This window comes from Ranitomeya imitator, chromosome 5 (assembly GCF_032444005.1).
Source record: "Ranitomeya imitator isolate aRanImi1 chromosome 5, aRanImi1.pri, whole genome shotgun sequence".
Classification (NCBI taxonomy): Eukaryota; Metazoa; Chordata; class Amphibia; order Anura; family Dendrobatidae; genus Ranitomeya; species Ranitomeya imitator.
In genome coordinates, this window is record NC_091286.1 from 397330380 (window position 1) to 397349542 (window position 19163).

The 19163-nt window shown below is 44.5% G+C and overlaps 1 protein-coding gene across 2 annotated transcripts in view; it reads right to left on the bottom strand.

The window, feature by feature from the left end:
• The window catches only part of DLGAP2 (DLG associated protein 2), a 927399-nt gene that overhangs the window by 133947 nt on the left and 774289 nt on the right, over positions 1–19163 (bottom strand). For both annotated transcript variants that reach the window (XM_069726918.1, XM_069726917.1), the window contains one exon: positions 2714–3066. In XM_069726918.1, the coding sequence (XP_069583019.1) occupies positions 2714–3066 (353 nt within the window). The remainder of the gene's footprint in view (positions 1–2713; positions 3067–19163) is intronic.

Here is a 19163-nt window from a genome sequence, read left to right on the forward strand (position 1 = left end):
AATAAAAGTGTTTTTTAATAACAAACAAAAAAAACAACAAATAATAATGTTCAGTTATGCACTCAATACTTGGTCGGGAATCCTTTGGCAGAAATGACTGCTTCAATGCGGCGTGGCATGGAGGCAATCAGCCTGTGACACTGCTGAGATGTTATGGAGGCCCAGGATGCTTCAATAGCGGCCTTAAGCTCATCCAGAGTGTTGGGTCTTGCGTCTCTCAACTTTCTCTTCACAATATCCCACAGATTCTCTATGGGGTTCAGGTCAGGAGAGTTGGCAGGCCAATTGAGCACAGTAATACCATGGTCAGTAAACCATTTACCAGTGGTTTTGGCACTGTGAGCAGGTGCCAGGTCATGCTGAAAAATGAAATCTTCATCTCCATAAAGCATTTCAGCCGATGGAAGCATGAAGTGCTCCAAAATCTCCTGATAGCTAGCTGCATTGACCCTGCCCTTGAGGAAACACAGTGGACCAACACCAGCAGCTGACATGGCACCCCACACCATCACTGACTGTGGGTACTTGACACTGGACTTCAGGCATTTTGGCATTTCCTTCTCCCCAGTCTTCCTCCAGACTCTGGCACCTTGATTTCCGAATGACATGCAAAATTTGCTTTCATCAGAAAAAAGTACTTGGGACCACTTAGCAACAGTCCAGTGCTGCTTCTCTGTAGCTCAAAAGTGGCTTTACCTGGGGAATGCGGCACCTGTAGCCCATTTCCTGCACACGCCTGTGCACGGTGGCTCTGGATGTTTCCACACCAGACTCAGTCCACTGCTTCCTCAGGTTCCCCAAGGTCTGGAATCGGTCCTTCTCCACAATCTTCCTCAGGGTCCGGTCTCCTCTTCTCGTTGTACAGCGTTTTCTGCCACATTGTTTCCTTCCAACAGACTTACCATTGAGGTGCCTTGATACAGCACTCTGGGAACAGCCTATTTGTTGAGAAATTTCTTTCTGGGTCTTACCCTCTTGCTTGAGGGTGTCAATGATGGCCTTCTTGACATCTGTCAGGTCGCTAGTCTTACCCATGATGGGGGTTTTGAGTAATGAACCAGGCAGGGAGTTTATAAAAGCCTCAGGTATCTTTTGCATGTGTTTAGAGTTAATTAGTTGATTCAGAAGATTAGGGTAATAGGTCGTTTAGAGAACCTTTTCTTGATATGCTAATTTATTGAGACAGGTTTTTTGGGTTATCAAGAGTTGTATGCCAAAATCATCAGTATTAAAACAATAAAAGACCTGACAAATTTCAGTTGGTGGATAATGAATCTATAATATATGAAAGTTTAATTGTAATCATTACATTATGGTAAATAATGAAATTTAACACTATATGCTAATTTTTTGAGAAGGACCTGTATGTATGCTTTAACGATTAGGAATTCTGCAATTGAGTCCTGCATTTTTACTGCTATTTATACAGTGGTTTAATGTTGTACATGTTGCTAAATGCCTCACTTACATATAGAGTCTGAAATATAATTAATGGAATTAAGATCAATATACAATCATGAGAAAAACTAAGCACACCTTTGAATTCTATGGTTTTACTATCAAGACATGATAAAAAAAAATTCTGTTTAAAATTTGGTAAATTCAATCCCAGAGGAACATCAACACATGCTAAATTACACCATGTCATTATTTAGTTGACAAAAATTAGGCAAAAAATGCAGAAGCAGTGTGTGAAAAATTAAGAACACCCTTACTGATTCAATAAGAATTAAAAGAGTAAGTAGTAGCTAGGTACTACTAATAAAATGCCATTGATTTACTGACGAATGACTCAGCACTCCAATGAAGTAATGCAAAATGTAATTCTTAAGCTATGCAAAAAAACATGTATGTGACGTTCAGGACCACAATCTCAAACCATTGTCAGACAGGTAGCTAAGAGAGCGCTGGCATAGCAGTGATATGACAAATTGATAAGGTCACACAGAAAACAATTACTGCAGCTTATTGATGCTAAAGGTGTTTCAAAAAGCTATTGATTTATGGGGTGTACTTACCTTTCTACAAACTCCTTCTGCATTTAGGCAATGTTTTGGATAAATGAATAATGACACAGTGTAATTTGCCATGTGCTGCTGTTTGACATTGTATTCGCCTAATTTTAAGCCTTTCTAAGACCCATATTTTTATTCTGTTCTTATTTAAAGAAAACATAGAATTCAAACAGGGTATACTTAGTTTTTCACATTTTTACAATGGATCCTAAACAAACCATTTTTATTACACAAATACTGTATCCTTCTTTTCCCAAAGTAACTCATTTTGTTTTTTGAAGTTAATGGGATTATCCTAACTTGAGTAGAGGGATTTATTGAAATGTAGTGGTGGTCTCACATGCACATTCATTGTCTATGCATGCACTGCTACCACTCCATTCTACTGGACTGTTTCATCACCATGTTCTTGGGATTGGTCATGGTCCCAGCAGTCTGGCCAATAGCAATCAGTATGCTATTACCTATTCAATTGGTGATAATTTTCTGAGATGGGACAACCTCATTAAACATCAAACAGTAATGTATTTTTTTCCTTAAGACAATACTTATCTTTTTAATAAAAAATATCTAACTAAATTTCAATCAAGAGAATCCAAGTAAATTTTATTAGTTAAGTATTTTACCTATTCAATAAAATGTATTTTACAGACCAATAAAGTAATTTTGAAAAGCAACATATCAAAGTAAAACCATACCTGGATCCCTATTGAGGCACGCCGTTTCTTGAGGAACTCATCCGACTTGGTAACTGAAACAGCCTTGTCACTGGTGCTCCTAACAGAGCTGCTTTTGCTCTCAGAGGCATGACGCTGTGCTGCAGCTGATTCCAAGGCAAGATTCATGGCCTTGTTACTATCCAGACTGTCTGTGGAGTTGTAAAGGCCCCGGCCATCATGGGGCCATGGGGATATCCTTTGAGTCCGGCTATCGTGATAGGCATCCTGGGTTGACTCTGTGCTGCTTTGTGCTGTCACTGAGATAAGCGGCTTGGAGGTTGTTCGTGGAGGAACTGGAGGAGGTGTCTTCTTATAATTTGGGTATGACACAGCTGTAAATAATATAGGGAACATGTTATTTATTATAAGTAAAAAGCAAAAATAACCATATTAATTGTCAATTTTTCAAAAATTTCCATAATTAAATTAGAAAATCTTTCAAATATGTCCATAAATAAAATAATACCAACAACCAATTGTTTTATCTAGAGATGAGAGAATCGATTTGCAGGAGTCTTGGTCTATTGGCCAGGTCAGTAATCTGTAACCGATGGATGGGGGCCCTGTGAACCTCTTTTATGTTTGGCATGTTTTTTGACTAATTGGGCTAGCATGAAGTCATCATTGCGGTGTGACGCACACACGACATTACTGCTGCCCGGCAAGTCAACAATGTAGTGACCCGGTCCAGATTATGTCTGTCCCTTTAAGTACCCTGGACCGTGAATGACCCTTTACACTACAGCTCACATTCTAGCTACCCCTTCACTGTTTTCAGATATGTGCTTTCATTTGATCTATGTATTTTTCCAGGTATTTTCTCATTTGTTGCGTTCCAGCAACATCTGCTGATTTATACTATTTATACTATGATACAATGGGAAGTTTTTACATGAGAACTGCGGTTTCAATAGGAGGAGCTATTCTAGTTTCCACCTAGTTTAGATCAGGAAGTGCTGGGAAATCCCCAGTCTGGGACAAGCTGCCACAGGGAGCAGAGCACATGTGGAGGCTCCCTTACCCCAAGATCTCCGGGCATGCCCAAAGCCTGTGACTCTTGTCTGGCTTCCACAGGCAGTCTATTAAAAGCTTTCTACCCTGGGTCCTCACAGTTCGGACCTAGATGTGCTTCACTAAACGTATTTTTGCAGATGACGCCAGACACTGAGAAAATTACTCCAGGACTCCCAAGTTGGTGAGATACCCTGGCAATATATAAATATATAATCTGCAGCATAAAACTACAAAAAGACTCTGTACCCCTTTATAATAATTTAAAAGCACTACATCTAAAGAAGCTGGTTCTTAAAGCTCCGAAGCCTCTATTTCATGTTAGAATTTAACTCCGAACTGTATTTGCTGTGGTCTACCCACGTGAACTGTGAAGAATTTACTCCATGTCTTCCTTCCCCGTTCCTGTGAAAGTAAACACAACTGTTATCCCCGAGACCTGTGTCTGTGGTCATTATCGTGGATGCTGCATGGGGGTGGATAGCAGTGAAGGAATGCCCCATTGTTAGGGCTTTACAAACAACAGAAGGTTAGGAATGCCAGATGGTAAGGAAATTCAGGCCTCCTGTCCAGTGATCACAGATTACTGGCTTGGCCAATGGACTGTAGTCCTGCAATCAATTCTCCCATCAGAAGTTTTAACCCATCATTGTTTTAACCCATCATTCTCTAACACATGACTTCATGTACATTGAAATTAAATACATAAATAAGCTATGTCTGTCAAATCTCCAAAAAGAAGAAAAACCACAAACAACACCTGTGCACTTTAGGTATAACGTTTGAGAAAAGGTAAAGTAGTAAAATGAAATCAAGCTACTGACTTGGAGCAGCGTGTACAACAATTTGGAGGACTTAAGGCTACGTCTTAAGATGAAGAATTATTATTAAGACAATACAATCTGTTTTTGTGGTGCAACCATTTCCCGCCTTGTAGTGATTATCTCATAAGGACAAATTCCACATATTCCCAGCTCGCATCAATCCATACAAATTAACAAAGATTCCAAACTCCAAGGGAATTGATCTTGTTGTTTATTGCTATATGAGTATAAAAACTATATGATTCAGAGCCAGACCGTCTCTTTTATAAGACATATACAGTGGCATGTAAAAGTTTGGCCTGAGATATATCCAATCTACACTCACTCTTTGAATCCCTCCTCCCTCTCACAGACATAAGTTCCCTACACAATGCAGATGACGCTGCTGCTCTATATAACACCACGATAGCTGTAGCTTTGGAATCTCTTGCCTCTCTCACACATACCAAAGCTCGCAAAATCAACAGACAGCCCTGGCACACCAGCCTGACCAAAGAAAAGAGCCCACTCCAACGAGCACTTCTTCGCATTCAAACAGTCCCTCACTACTTTCAAGACCACACTCACTTCAGCAAAACAAACCTACTTCTCATCTCTCATATCCTCCCTGTCTCACAACCCTAAACAGTTATTCAACACCTTAAATTCTCTCCTCTATCCCCCAGTACCTCCTCCCTCCCCACTCATCTCAGCTGAAGACTTTGCCTCATGTTTCAAGCAGAAGATTGAGAACATCAGAGACAGTTTTAGTGGACAACCCCAGAGCCCTTCCTCCCAACTACCCAGCCCTACACCTCCAAAACCAACTTCTCCACCATTACAGAAGATCGACTCTCCACTCTACTTTCAAGATTGCATCTCACCACCTGTGCACTTGACCCGATACCATCCCACTTGATCCCAAACCTCGCCACAGTCTTCATCCCAACCCTAACCCATCTCTGCAACCTATCACTAACAACTGGTGTTTTCCCCTCAAGCTTTAAACATGCCTCAATCATACCTATCCTCAAAAAACCCTCTCTTGACCCATCCTCTGTATCTAGCTATTGCCCTATATCACTTCTCCCCTATGCCTCAAAACTACTGGAACAACACGTCCATCTTGAACTGTCCCCCCATCTATCTTCCTGCTCCCTCTTCGACCGCTTACAATTAGGCTTCCGGTCACACTGCTCCACTGAAACTGCCTTAACTAAGGTCACCAATGACCTATTAACCACCAAGAGCAAGCAACACAACTCTATTCTCCTCCTCCTGGACCTGTCCTCTGCCTTTGACACAGTGGACCATTCCCTGTTGCTGTGAACCCTCTCATCCCTTTGCATTACAGACTTGGTCCTATCCTGGATCTCGTCATAACTAACTGACCAGACATTCAGTGTCTCCTACACACATCACCTCCTCACCTTGCCCCCTATCATTCGGAGTTCTGCAAGGTTCAGTTCTAGGGCCCCTGCTCTTCTCCATCTACACCTTTGGACTGGGACAGATCATAGAATCTCACGACTTTCGGTATCATCTCTATGCTGATGACACACAGATGTACATCTCTGGACCAGATATCACCACCCTACTAACCAGAGTCCCTCAATGTCTGTCGGCTATTTCATCCTTCTTCTCCACTAGATTTCTAAAACTTAACATGGACAAAAAAGAATTCATAGTCATTCCCCCATCTCACGCGACCCACCCAACTAACCTATCCATTACAGTAAACGGCTGCACACTCTCCCTTGTCCCACAAGCTCGCTATCTTGGGGTAATCCTTGACACTGATCTCTCCTTAAAACCACATATCCAAGGCCTTTCCACTTCCTGCCGCCTTCAACTCAAAAATATTTCACGGATCCGTACATGCCTAAACCAAGAATCTTCAAAAACCCTAGTCCATGCCCTCATCATCTCCCGTCTCGACTACTGTAACCTCCTGCTCTGTGGCCTCCCCTCTATCACTCTCGCACTCATTCCAATCTATTCTAAACTCTGCTGCCCTACTAATCCACCTGTCCCCCCGCTATTCCCCGGCCTCTCCCCTCTGTCAATCCCTTCACTGGCTCCCCATTAACCAGAGAATCCAGTACAAAAGCCTAACCATGACATACAAAGCCATCCACAACCTGTCTCCTCCATACGTCTCCCAGTACTTTCCTGCACGCAACCTCCGATCCTCATAAGATCTCCTTCTCTACTCCCCTCTTATCTCCTCTTCCCACAATCACATACAAGATTTCTCTCACGCATCACCCCTACTCTGGAACGCTCTACCACAACACATCAGACTCTCACCTACCATCGAAACCTTCAAAAAGAACCTGAAGACCAACCTCTTACCTCTTCCGACAAGCCTACTGTTAGGTCTCGAGATCCCGCTTCTGCACAGGGGGAATCTCGAGCCATCTCTGCTGCGGTCTCCCATTCTTATCCAGCCGCAGTGGAGTCTGCTCAGCAGGGACGTCGGTCCCAGCGTCTTGCTCAGTCTCACTCTGTACAGAGAGTTACTGCTGCTTCTTCAGCTTCTGCCATTAAAGCCAGTGCTGGTCAGCAGCGAGCGGACTTCTCTGGGACTAAGTCCTTGTCTGCACACACTGAGCATGCCCAGGGCAAGATCTCCCGTTGGAGATCGAGGGTCATGTGTTCAGGCTCTGCAGCACATTCCATTGGTCCTCTTGGCAGGTCTTGGAAGGGCAAAGTTTCTGTGGCCACTTCCTGTGCTGCAACTATATAAACTGCGCATGACCGCACGGCCATGCGCTAGTGTACATTTGCATACGTGTGTTTGTTGTGAGTGCAAGTCTTCCTTGGATACCCCTACCCTATTGAATGTCTGTTCGCGGAAGGTGTATGTTTGCTATCTAGCGCCCGACTTAGCCTACAGCACGAATCACACATTACAGCGTCCAGTTGCTGTGACCGCCAGTACGGCGCCGTGCACTTCCTCTGTGCTTTCCTTACCCAAGCCTGGGTGGTTAGTGGCGTTCGTCAGTGCGGCACCGCATGCACTCTTGTGCCTTAAGATTGTTAATTAGTTTCCTTGCACACCCAGTTGCAGTGTTGTGCCAGCAAGGGTTTAATCGGACTTCAATCCTAGTTGGGGTTGAGTTCGCTGACTACTTGCTCGCGCTCTATGTGCGGTACCGCGGTCCTGTGACGCAACAGGATCGCTTCCTTCACGCTGGGTGAAGTTTAGCCCACGTGTGTATACTTATGAGTACCGCCATATAGTCCGTCATTACTTGGCAGCAGGTTCCATCTCTGCACGGTGGACCCCGGGCTGCGAACGCGCCATACTCTATCTGTCTTATTATTTGGTGCGTTCCGCTAGCCCTAACATTACACTAGCGCCAGGGTCTGGCTAGTAATGATGGACAAACAGCAATCCTTGCGGTATATCCAGCAGCTGGAGGGTAGGTTGGCGGCTCTTGAGAGCGCAACCTCAGCTGTGGATGTTACCGCAGTTGCTGTACAGGCTGCTAGCGTGGCTGCAGCAACCCTGTCCATTGCCACCCCTGCTCCGACATTTTCTCGCCTCCCGCTGCCAGAAAAATTTTCTGGCGATAGCAAATTTTGTAGGGGATTTGTGAGTCAGTGCTCTATTCACCTCGAGCTCCTGGCTGCACGTTTTCCCACAGAGCGGGCTAAGGTGGGATTTATAGTGTCTCTCTTGTCGGACAGGGCGTTGGAATGGGCTACGCCGCTGAGGGAGCATGGCGATCATGTGGTGCAGAGTGCTCCGCTGTTTCTGAGCACTCTGAAACAGGTCTTTTTAGGACCTCAAGTCACCCATGATACTGCGCTCCAACTGCTGGCATTAACTCAGGGTGAGTCCTTGGTCAGTCATTTTGCCGTCCAATTCCGCACTTTAGCTTCTGAGCTGGATTGGTCGGATAAAGCTCTTATCCCCATATTTTGGAGGGGCCTGGCTGACCACGTTAAGGACGCTCTGGCCACTAGGGAGATTCCTGCCACACTGGAGGAGTTAATAACTGTCTCCACTCGAATTGACCTCCGTTTTAACGAGCGGAGGTTAGAGCGAGCCCAGTGTAGGCAGAGGTTTCGGCTGGCTCCTACCTTCGCCAAACCTCTGGAATCTCCGGTCCTGGTTCCTGAGTCACATGAGGCCAGGGAAGTGTCACAAGCAGGATCTAAGTCCCGGACCGCTTGTGCACTCAAGGTCTGTCATGTTTGCCAGCAGTCAGGACATCTAGCCACCAGATGTTCTCAGCGGTCGAGGAAACGTCAGCGTCTAGTGGTAGTAGGTGGAGGTACACTAGACACGGCGACGTTTGCCTCTAAATTGTCCTTTAAGGGGACAATTACTATAGGCTCATTCTCCCACTCGGTAGAGCTCTGCGTGGATTCTGGGGCGGAGGGCAATTTTATGTCTTCTGCCTTCGCCCAATGTCACGCAATACCCCTGGTTATGCTAGCTCAACCAGTAACGGTACGAGTGGTGAATGGGTCGACACTGCCCTCACAGATAACACACCAGACCATCCCTTTTACTCTGTCCATGTCGCCATCTCATCAGGAGATTATATCTCTGCTCGTCATTCCTGAGGGAATTGATGAGGTCCTGTTGGGAATACCTTGGCTACGGTACCACTCTCCTCATATCGAGTGGTCCTCTGGCAGAATCCTGGGATGGGGCGAATCTTGTGGGGGTAGGTGTCAGAGGGAGTGCGTTCAGGTTGCTACTACAGAGGTACCCGCAGATCTTTCCTCTCTCCCCAAGCAGTATTGGTCTTATGCAGATGTGTTCTCCAAAAAGGCGGCGGAGATCCTTCCGCCCCATCGCCCCTATGACTGTCCTATTGATCTCTTGCCTGGTGCTGAGCCTCCCCGGGGTAGAGTCTATCCGCTATCTCTCCCGGAGACGGAGGCCATGTCACAGTACATCCAGGAAAATCTGGCAAGAGGATTCATTAGGAAGTCAGTGTCACCTGCTGGGACAGGGTTCTTCTTCGTGCAGAAGAAGAATGGGGAACTACGTCCATGCATAGACTACAGGGGTCTTAACGCCATCACCGTTAAAAATAAGTATCCTTTGCCCTTGATATCTGAGCTCTTCGATAGGCTTCGGGGAGCAAGGGTATTTACTAAACTAGATCTGCGGGGTGCTTACAACCTGATTCGCATCCGTGAGGGGGACGAATGGAAGACGGCTTTTAACACCAGGGATGGGCACTATGAATATCTGGTGATGCCCTTCGGGCTCTGTAATGCCCCAGCCGTTTTCCAAGACTTTGTGAACGATATGTTCCGGGATATGCTTTCCACCTCGGTCGTAGTCTATCTGGATGATATTCTCATCTACTCTCCAGATATTGACTCCCACCGGAGAGATGTTTGCAAAGTCTTCAACCTCCTACGGGCAAACTCCCTCTATGCCAAGTTGGAGAAGTGTATGTTTGAGCAGGAGTCCTTACCTTTCCTAGGCTACATCATCTCTGCCCAGGGATTGGCTATGGATCCTGCCAAACTTCAGGCTGTGATGGACTGGCAGGAACCCCATTCTCTTAAAGCGGTGCAGTGCTTTATGGGGTTCATTAATTATTATCGCCAGTTCATTCCGCACTTCTCAACTTTGGTAGCTCCCTTGGTTGCCCTCACCAAGAAGGGGGCGAATCCCAAATTGTGGTCTGAGGAGGTCTCCAAGGCCTTTAACTCTATAAAGTCACACTTCGCTAGCGCTCCCATCCTACATCGCCCCGATGTTGATAAGCCATTTATCATGGAGGTGGATGCCTCTTCTGTTGGTGCTGGAGCAGTCCTCTTCCAAAAGGATGCTCAAGGTCGGAAGCATCCTTGCTTCTTTTTCTCCAAGACCTTCTCACCAGCAGAGAGGAATTATTCCATCGGGGACAGGGAGTTGCTAGCCATGAAGTTGGCTTTCTCGGAGTGGAGACATCTCTTGGAGGGAGCACGTTTTCCCTTCCAAGTCTTCACAGACCATAAAAATTTGGTGTACCTGCAGACAGCCCAGCGGTTGAATTCTCGCCAGGCCAGATGGTCCTTATTCTTCTCCCGGTTTCATTTCACCCTCCATTTTCTTTCTGGGGAGAAGAACATTCGGGCCGACGCTCTCTCTCGCTCCGTTGTGAAATCTGCGGAGGAGGAGGAGGAGCCTCGGCTTATTGTCCCCACCGAGAGCTTGAGAACTGTGGCCCCGGTTTCACTAGAGTCTGTGCCCCCGGGCAAGACTTTTGTTCCATCCAGTTTGCGACCGGAGGTTCTCTCTTGGGCACACTCGTCCAGGGTGGGTGGACATTTTGGTACCAAAAGGACATCTGAGTTACTGGTGAGGACATACTGGTGGCCGCATATGGCTCGTGATGTCGCAGAGTATGTTCGGGCGTGTGTCTCTTGCGCCAAGAACAAGACTCCTCGGCAACGGCCAGCTGGTTTGCTTTATCCTCTGCCGGTGGCGGACAGGCCCTGGGAGATGGTCGGGATGGACTTTGTGGTGGGCTTACCCAAGTCTCGTAACTGCACCATTATCTGGGTGATCACCGACCATTTTTCCAAAATGGTGCACTTGGTGCCTCTTCCACGGCTACCTTCTGCACGGGCGTTGGCTGTCTTGTTCGTCAAGCATATCTTTCGCCTACACGATATGCCAGACAAAATTGTTAGTGACCGGGGTCCCCAGTTTGCGTCTCGATTCTGGAGAGAGCTTTGTCGTCTGCTCAGTATTGAGTTGAATCTCTCTTTGGCATATCATCCCGAGACGAATGGGTTGGTAGAGAGGGCCAACCAGACCTTGGTCACATACTTACGACATTTTGTTTCTGCCAGGCAGGATGACTGGGCATCCTTGCTACCGTGGGCAGAGTTTGCACTTAACAATGCCGTAGCCGACTCCACAGGTCAGACTCCATTCCTCCTAAATTACGGCCAGCATCCGCGTGTTCCTGTGCCCATGCCTGTGTCTTCTGCTGACTCCAGTGTGGCAGACTGGGCTGTGGAGGCACGGGACATTTGGGACCGCACGCAGGATGCCATTCGGGCCTCCAAGGAGAGAATGAGGTCCTCCGCCGATGTTCATCGGCGCCCCGCTCCGACCTTTGCTCCTGGCGACTTGGTGTGGCTCTCCGCCCGTAACATCAGGCTGCGAGTTGAGTCCACTAAGTTTGCTCCTCGCTACTTGGGTCCCTTCAAGGTTCTCGAACGGGTTAATCCTGTGGTCTACCGTTTGGCTCTTCCTCCACGCCTGGGTATCACCGACACCTTTCATGTGTCCCTCATGAAACCCGTATACATGTCCCAGTTTTCCGAGTCATCCGCCGGGACATCGGGTTCGTCTACGGACGATTACGAGGTGAACGCTATTTTGGGGTGCAAGGTGGTACACGGCAAAAGGTTCTATCTGGTGGATTGGAAGGGTTATGGCCCAGAGGACAGGTCATGGGAGCCTGCTGAAAACATTCGGGCCCCACAGCTCATTGCTGCCTTCGAGTGTAGCGAGGCCCAAGGAGGGGGGGGCCCTAGGAGGGGGTAATGTTAGGTCTCGAGTTCCCGCTTCTGCACAGGGGGAATTTCGAGCCATCTCCGTTGCGGTCTCCCATTCTTATCCAGCCGCAGTGGAGTCTGCTCAGCAGGGACGTCGGTCTCAGCGTCTTGCTCAGTCTCACTCTGTACAGAGAGTTACTGCTGCTTCTTCAGCTTCTGCCATTAAAGCCAGTGCTGGTCAGCAGCGAGCGGACTTCTCTGGGACTAAGTCCTTGTCTGCACACACTGAGCATGCCCAGAGCAAGATCTCCTGTTGGAGATCGAGGATCATGTGTTCAGGCTCTGCAGCACATTCCATTGGTCCTCTTGGCAGGTCTTGGAAGGGCAAAGTTTCTGTGGCCACTTCCTGTGCTGCAACTATATAAACTGCGCATGACCGCACGGCCATGCGCTAGTGTACATTTGCATACGTGTGTTTGTTGTGAGTGCAAGTCTTCCTTGGATACCCCTACCCTATTGAATGTCTGTTCGCGGAAGGTGTATGTTTGCTATCTAGCGCCCGACTTAGCCTACAGCACGAATCACACATTACAGCGTCCAGTTGCTGTGACCGCCAGTACGGCGCCGTGCACTTCCTCTGTGCTTTCCTTACCCAAGCCTGGGTGGTTAGTGGCGTTCGTCAGTGCGGCACCACATGCACTCTTGTGCCTTAATATTGTTAATTAGTTTCCTTACACACCCAGTTGCGGTGTTGTGCCAGCAAGGGTCTAATCGGACTTCAATCCTAGTTGGGGTTGAGTTCGCTGACTACTTGCTCGCGCTCTATGTGCGGTACCGCGGTCCTGTGACGCAACAGGATCGCTTCCTTCACGCTGGGTGAAGTTTAGCCCACGTGTGTATACTTATGAGTACCGCCATATAGTCCGTCATTACTTGGCAGCAGGTTCCATCTCTGCACGGTGGACCCCGGGCTGCGAACGCGCCATACTCTATCTGTCTTATTATTTGGTGCATTCCGCTAGCCCTAACACCTACAACCTGCAGTAACCACCGATCGACCAAACCGCTGCACGACCAGCTGTACCCTCACCTACAGTATCCTCACCCATCCCTTGTAGATTGTGAGTCATCGTTGGCAGGGTCCTCTCTCCTCCTGTACCAGTTGTGACTTGTATTGTTCAAGATTATTGTACTTGTTTTTATTATGTATACCCCTCCTCACATGTAAAGCGCCATGGAATAAATGGCGCTATAATAATAAATAATAATAATAATATGTCCCTGTGACCTGGTCTTATTGACCTGGGATGCAAGGATACATCCCGGTGATTTTGCGCGCACGTGTGCTGTGTGCTCGCAATTGCCACCAGGTGTCAGCTGATTCTGACAGCTGACACCCGGCACTAAGTTCCAGGAGTGATCACACACCTCTCCAGCACTTTAATCTCCAAAATGCTATGATCAGACTTGATTGCAGCATTTTAGGAGCAGGCAGAGGGGTGACAGCCCTGTGGTCGGCGCTCATAGCAAGTGAGCATTTCTGCTACATACAGGCAATCTGATCATAGTCTGTATGTAGCAAGCCGATCAGACAACTGTAGCTTCTAGTCTCCCATGGAGACTATTGAAGCATGTAGAAATAAAAAAAAGTATTTAAAAATATTAAAAAAAATCTAAAAGTCAAAATCAACCCCCTTTCGTCCCATTCAAAATAAAACAAGAAAAAAATCAAATATACACATATTTGGTATTGCCGCGTTCAGAATCGCCTGTTCTATCAATATAAAATATAGACTTAGAATTAACCTGATCATTAAATGGCGTAATGAGAAAAAAAGTCAAAATGCCGAATTATTTTTTTTTGGTTGTTGCAACATTGCATTAAATGCAATAACGGGCGATCAAATGATTGTATCTGCATGAAAATGGTATAGTTAAAAATGCCAGCTCAGCACACACAAAATAAGCCCTCACCCAACCCCAAATCACGAATAATGGAGACGCTACGGGTATCGGAAAATGGCGCAAATTTGTTTTTTTGTTAACAAACTTTGGATTTTTTTTCAACACTTAAATAAAAAAGAACCTAAACATATTTGGTGTCTATAAACTCGAAGTGACCTGGAGAATCATAAAGGCAGGTCAGTTTTAGCATTCAGTGAACATGGTAAAGAAAAAAAACAAAAAACTGTGGGATTGCAGTTTTTTGCAATTCCACCGCACTTGGAATTTTTTTCCCCATTTTCCAGTACACAATATGTTAGAACCAATGGAGTCATTCAAAAAGTACAACTCGGCCTGCAAACAACAAGCCCTCACATGGCCATTTTGACAAACAAATAAAAGTTATGGCTCTGGGAAGAAGGGGAGCAAAAAAACAAAAATATAAAAAAATAAAAATACCTTTGGTTGCTAAGGGGTTAATCAGTTGAGATTAACTAAGAAAAAGACAAATAAAAGAGTTATAAACTTTTTATCAGAACTGAATCTGTCGTTGTTACTGTGCAACCCCACTGTGAGGTACCATGTTAGCCTCCAAGCGTTTAACATTTTTAAAATGCTACCATTAGGGAGGATAAGGGAGGATATTAGCGAAGGAAATGAGGATGTCGAGTCCATATGGGTCGAAATTCATGGAGGGAAAAATGGTAACAAAATTCTCATTGGGGTCTGTTACAAACCCCCAAATATAACAGAAATCATGGAAAGTCTACTTCTAAAGCAGATAGATGAAGCTGCAACCCATAATGAGGTCCTGGTTATGGGGGACTTTGACTACCCGGATATTAACTGGGAAACAGAAACCTGTGAAACCCATAAAGGCAACAGGTTTCTGCTAATAACCAAGAAAAATTATCTTTCACAATTGGTGCAGAATCCAACCAGAGGAGCAGCACTTTTAGACCTAATACTATCTAATAGACCTGACAGAATAACAAATCTGCAGGTGGTCGGGCATCTAGGAAATAGCGACCACAATATTGTGCAGTTTCACCTGTCTTTCACTAGGGGGACTTGTCAGGGAGTCACAAAAACATTGAACTTTAGGAAGGCAAAGTTTGAACAGCTTAGAGATGCCCTTAATCTGGTAGACTGGGACAATATCCTCAGAAATAAGAATACAGATAATAAATGGGAAATGTTTAAGAACATCCTAAATAGGCACTGTAAGCGGTTTATACCTTGTGGGAATAAAAGGACTAGAAATAGGAAAAACCCAATGTGGCTAAACAAAGAAGTAAGACAGGCAATTAATAGTAAAAAGAAAGCATTTGCACTACTAAAGCAGGATGGCACCATTGAAGCTCTACAAAACTATAGGGAGAAAAATACTTTATCTAAAAAACTAATTAAAGCTGCCAAAAAGGAAACAGAGAAGCACATTGCTAAGGAGAGTAAAACTAATCCCAAACTGTTCTTCAACTATATCAATAGTAAAAGAATAAAAACTGAAAATGTAGGCCCCTTAAAAAATAGTGAGGAAAGAATGGTTGTAGATGACGAGGAAAAAGCTAACATATTAAACACCTTCTTCTCCACGGTATTCACGGTGGAAAATGAAATGCTAGGTGAAATCCCAAGAAACAATGAAAACCCTATATTAAGGGTCACCAATCTAACCCAAGAAGAGGTGCGAAACCGGCTAAATAAGATTAAAATAGATAAATCTCCGGGTCCGGATGGCATACACCCACGAGTACTAAGAGAACTAAGTAATGTAATAGATAAACCATTATTTCTTATTTTTACGGACTCTATAGCGACAGGGTCTGTTCCGCAGGACTGGCGCATAGCAAATGTGGTGCCAATATTCAAAAAGGGCTCTAAAAGTGAACCTGGAAATTATACGCCAGTAAGTCTAACCTCTATTGTTGGTAAAATATTTGAAAGGTTTCTGAGGGATGTTATTCTGGATTATCTCAATGAGAATAACTGTTTAACTCCATATCAGCATGGGTTTATGAGAAATCGCTCCTGTCAAACCAATCTAATCAGTTTTTATGAAGAGGTAAGCTATAGGCTGGACCACGATGAGTCATTAGACGTGGTATATCTCGATTTTTCCAAAGCGTTTGATACCGTGCCGCACAAGAGGTTGGTACACAAAATGAGAATGCTTGGTCTGGGGGAAAATGTGTGTAAATGGGTTAGTAACTGGCTTAGTGATAGAAAGCAGAGGGTGGTTATAAATGGTATAGTCTCTAACTGGGTCGCTGTGACCAGTGGGGTACCGCAGGGGTCAGTATTGGGACCTGTTCTCTTCAACATATTCATTAATGATCTGGTAGAAGGTTTACACAGTAAAATATCGATATTTGCAGATGATACAAAACTATGTAAAGCAGTTAATACAAGAGAAGATAGTATTCTGCTACAGATGGATCTGGATAAGTTGGAAACTTGGGCTGAAAGGTGGCAGATGAGGTTTAACAATGATAAATGTAAGGTTATACACATGGGAAGAAGGAATCAATATCACCATTACACACTGAATGGGAAACCACTGGGTAAATCTGACAGGGAGAAGGACTTGGGGATCCTAGTTAATGATAAACTTACCTGGAGCAGCCAGTGCCAGGCAGCAGCTGCCAAGGCAAACAGGATCATGGGGTGCATTAAAAGAGGTCTGGATACACATGATGAGAGCATTATACTGCCTCTGTACAAATCCCTAGTTAGACCGCACATGGAGTACTGTGTCCAGTTTTGGGCACCGTTGCTCAGGAAGGATATAATGGAACTAGAGAGAGTACAAAGGAGGGCAACAAAATTAATAAAGGGGATGGGAGAACTACAATACCCAGATAGATTAGCGAAATTAGGATTATTTAGTCTAGAAAAAAGACGACTGAGGGGCGATCTAATAACCATGTATAAGTATATAAGGGGACAATACAAATATCTCGCTGAGGATCTGTTTATACCAAGGAAGGTGACGGGCACAAGGGGGCATTCTTTGCGTCTGGAGGAGAGAAGGTTTTTCCACCAACATAGAAGAGGATTCTTTACTGTTAGGGCAGTGAGAATCTGGAATTGCTTGCCTGAGGAGGTGGTGATGGCGAACTCAGTCGAGGGGTTCAAGAGAGGCCTGGATGTCTTCCTGGAGCAGAACAATATTGTATCATACAATTATTAGGTTCTGTAGAAGGACGTAGATCTGGGGATTTATTATGATGGAATATAGGCTGAACTGGATGGACAAATGTCTTTTTTCGGCCTTACTAACTATGTTACTATGTTACTATGTTACTATGTTACCACCTGCCGATAGGTAAGTGGCCATCTGAGGCAATGTGCACTCCCTGTCTCATAGAACACCTCTGGCCAGGCTTAAAGGGAATCGAATCTTTCAGCAGGTTTTTGCTATGTAATCTGAAGACAGCAGAATATAGAGGCTGAGACACAGAGTTCAACGATGTGTCATTTATAACCATGTATGGCGTTGCTTACTAATAATGATGGTTTTATCATCTTGTGATTAGCATTGTCAGACTACAATAGTCTGACTCCTACAATAGTCTGACTCCACCTACTCTCCCTGTGATAAGCAGCTCAGTGTTAATAGACATCCTATATAAAGAGCATGGTGTTGGCGGGGTTAGCTTTCTCTGCTCTGGTGCATTCTACATCTAAATGTTCTGATTGTGTTAGAACCCCTGCACCCTGCTCTCAGATTAAATTGGGAAAATCCACTGATATATTCCCTTTAATAATGCATTTTATGCAGTTTACAAGCGTAGAAGCTTGTAGCTAATCTACCATGCAAACTAGACAAGGTGCCACTTCAGAACAATACATCAGAGTCAGTTGTTGGACGCCTTAATTAACGCTTATTTGTTTTCATTTAAAAGATGTAAGATAAGTATTATTTGATATTCTGTTGCTCCACAAATGTGATAATAATCATGTTGGATCTAGGGCTGCTCGTACTGCATTATTACGAACTAAATATCATATTCAGAATAGGAAATCCTGTATTTATCGCATGAGATCTTAACTATCTTGGGACATTTGCGTACGACACATATCAATAACCCTCCAGTAACAGCCAGCAGTGCAGAAAAGATTCACATTTTTGATGTCTTGTTATGAGGGCTTCTAGTGAGTAGTAAAAGACTAAATTACCGTAGGGCTCGTTACATCATTTATCTAAATAAATTAATCCAGTTATGTAATTTTCAAGAGACGAACATGTAATTAATTCTTGCCATGGAACGTTTTAGGACTACGAAACCAGCAATGAAACATACCAATGAATTTCATCTACATTTAATTATCTATTGGCATATTAAAAGTGCTTGCGGAAGCAGACTTAATAATGAAAATGAGAATCCATTGAATCAAGTCCCATTACATATTCAATCATCTTTCCTTAACATTTTTAACAGTATAACCAACATGTAATTACCTCTATACTGATCTTCCATAAAGAACTAGTATTTAGACCATCAGGCCGACAGATGTGAATGTCATAAAGCTATTCATTGTATAAATGTGAAGCTTTTATGCAAATGTTTCATTGCAAATGTCATTGACATGTATGACCTCTCTGAATTAATAAGACTATCTAAATAAAATCAACAACAGTATCTATGCTCTTTCCTGATTTAAATGACCTTAGTATAATTTTTCATAAAGGGTAAGCTAATCTTTACATAAATCTTTTTTTCTGTGATGTATCTAAAATAAAAACTTATATGAATATTCTTGATCTTGCAATATTGCAGCTCCTTTACAAAGCTATTTGTTTCCGAAGTTACAGACTGCAATCAATCCATGTGTAGTCTGCTCTTGAAGACTAGATATGAATTACAGGAAATTGGATCCTGGGTGTTACTCACCTGATCAGCTTGAGCGATGTCCCTTGCTTGCTTAACCTCTAGCTGCCTCACTTTGCAATAGCCCACACCAAGTTTTTCAAGTAGTCCTGCAAACGGATGTGACATGATCCCCCCAGGCCTTTTAAAACTGAATCAGGAAAAGGTCAGGTGCTTGAGTATTAAGTAGCATTATCCAAAGTTGCTTCACATTTGTCAGACGTTTGCTCCTTATGACTTCCATGTTACAAATAAGCTCAGTCCTGCTTAATAGGCATAATCCAAAATCTACTTCTCAGCAAGCAAGTTACCAACTTCTATCAA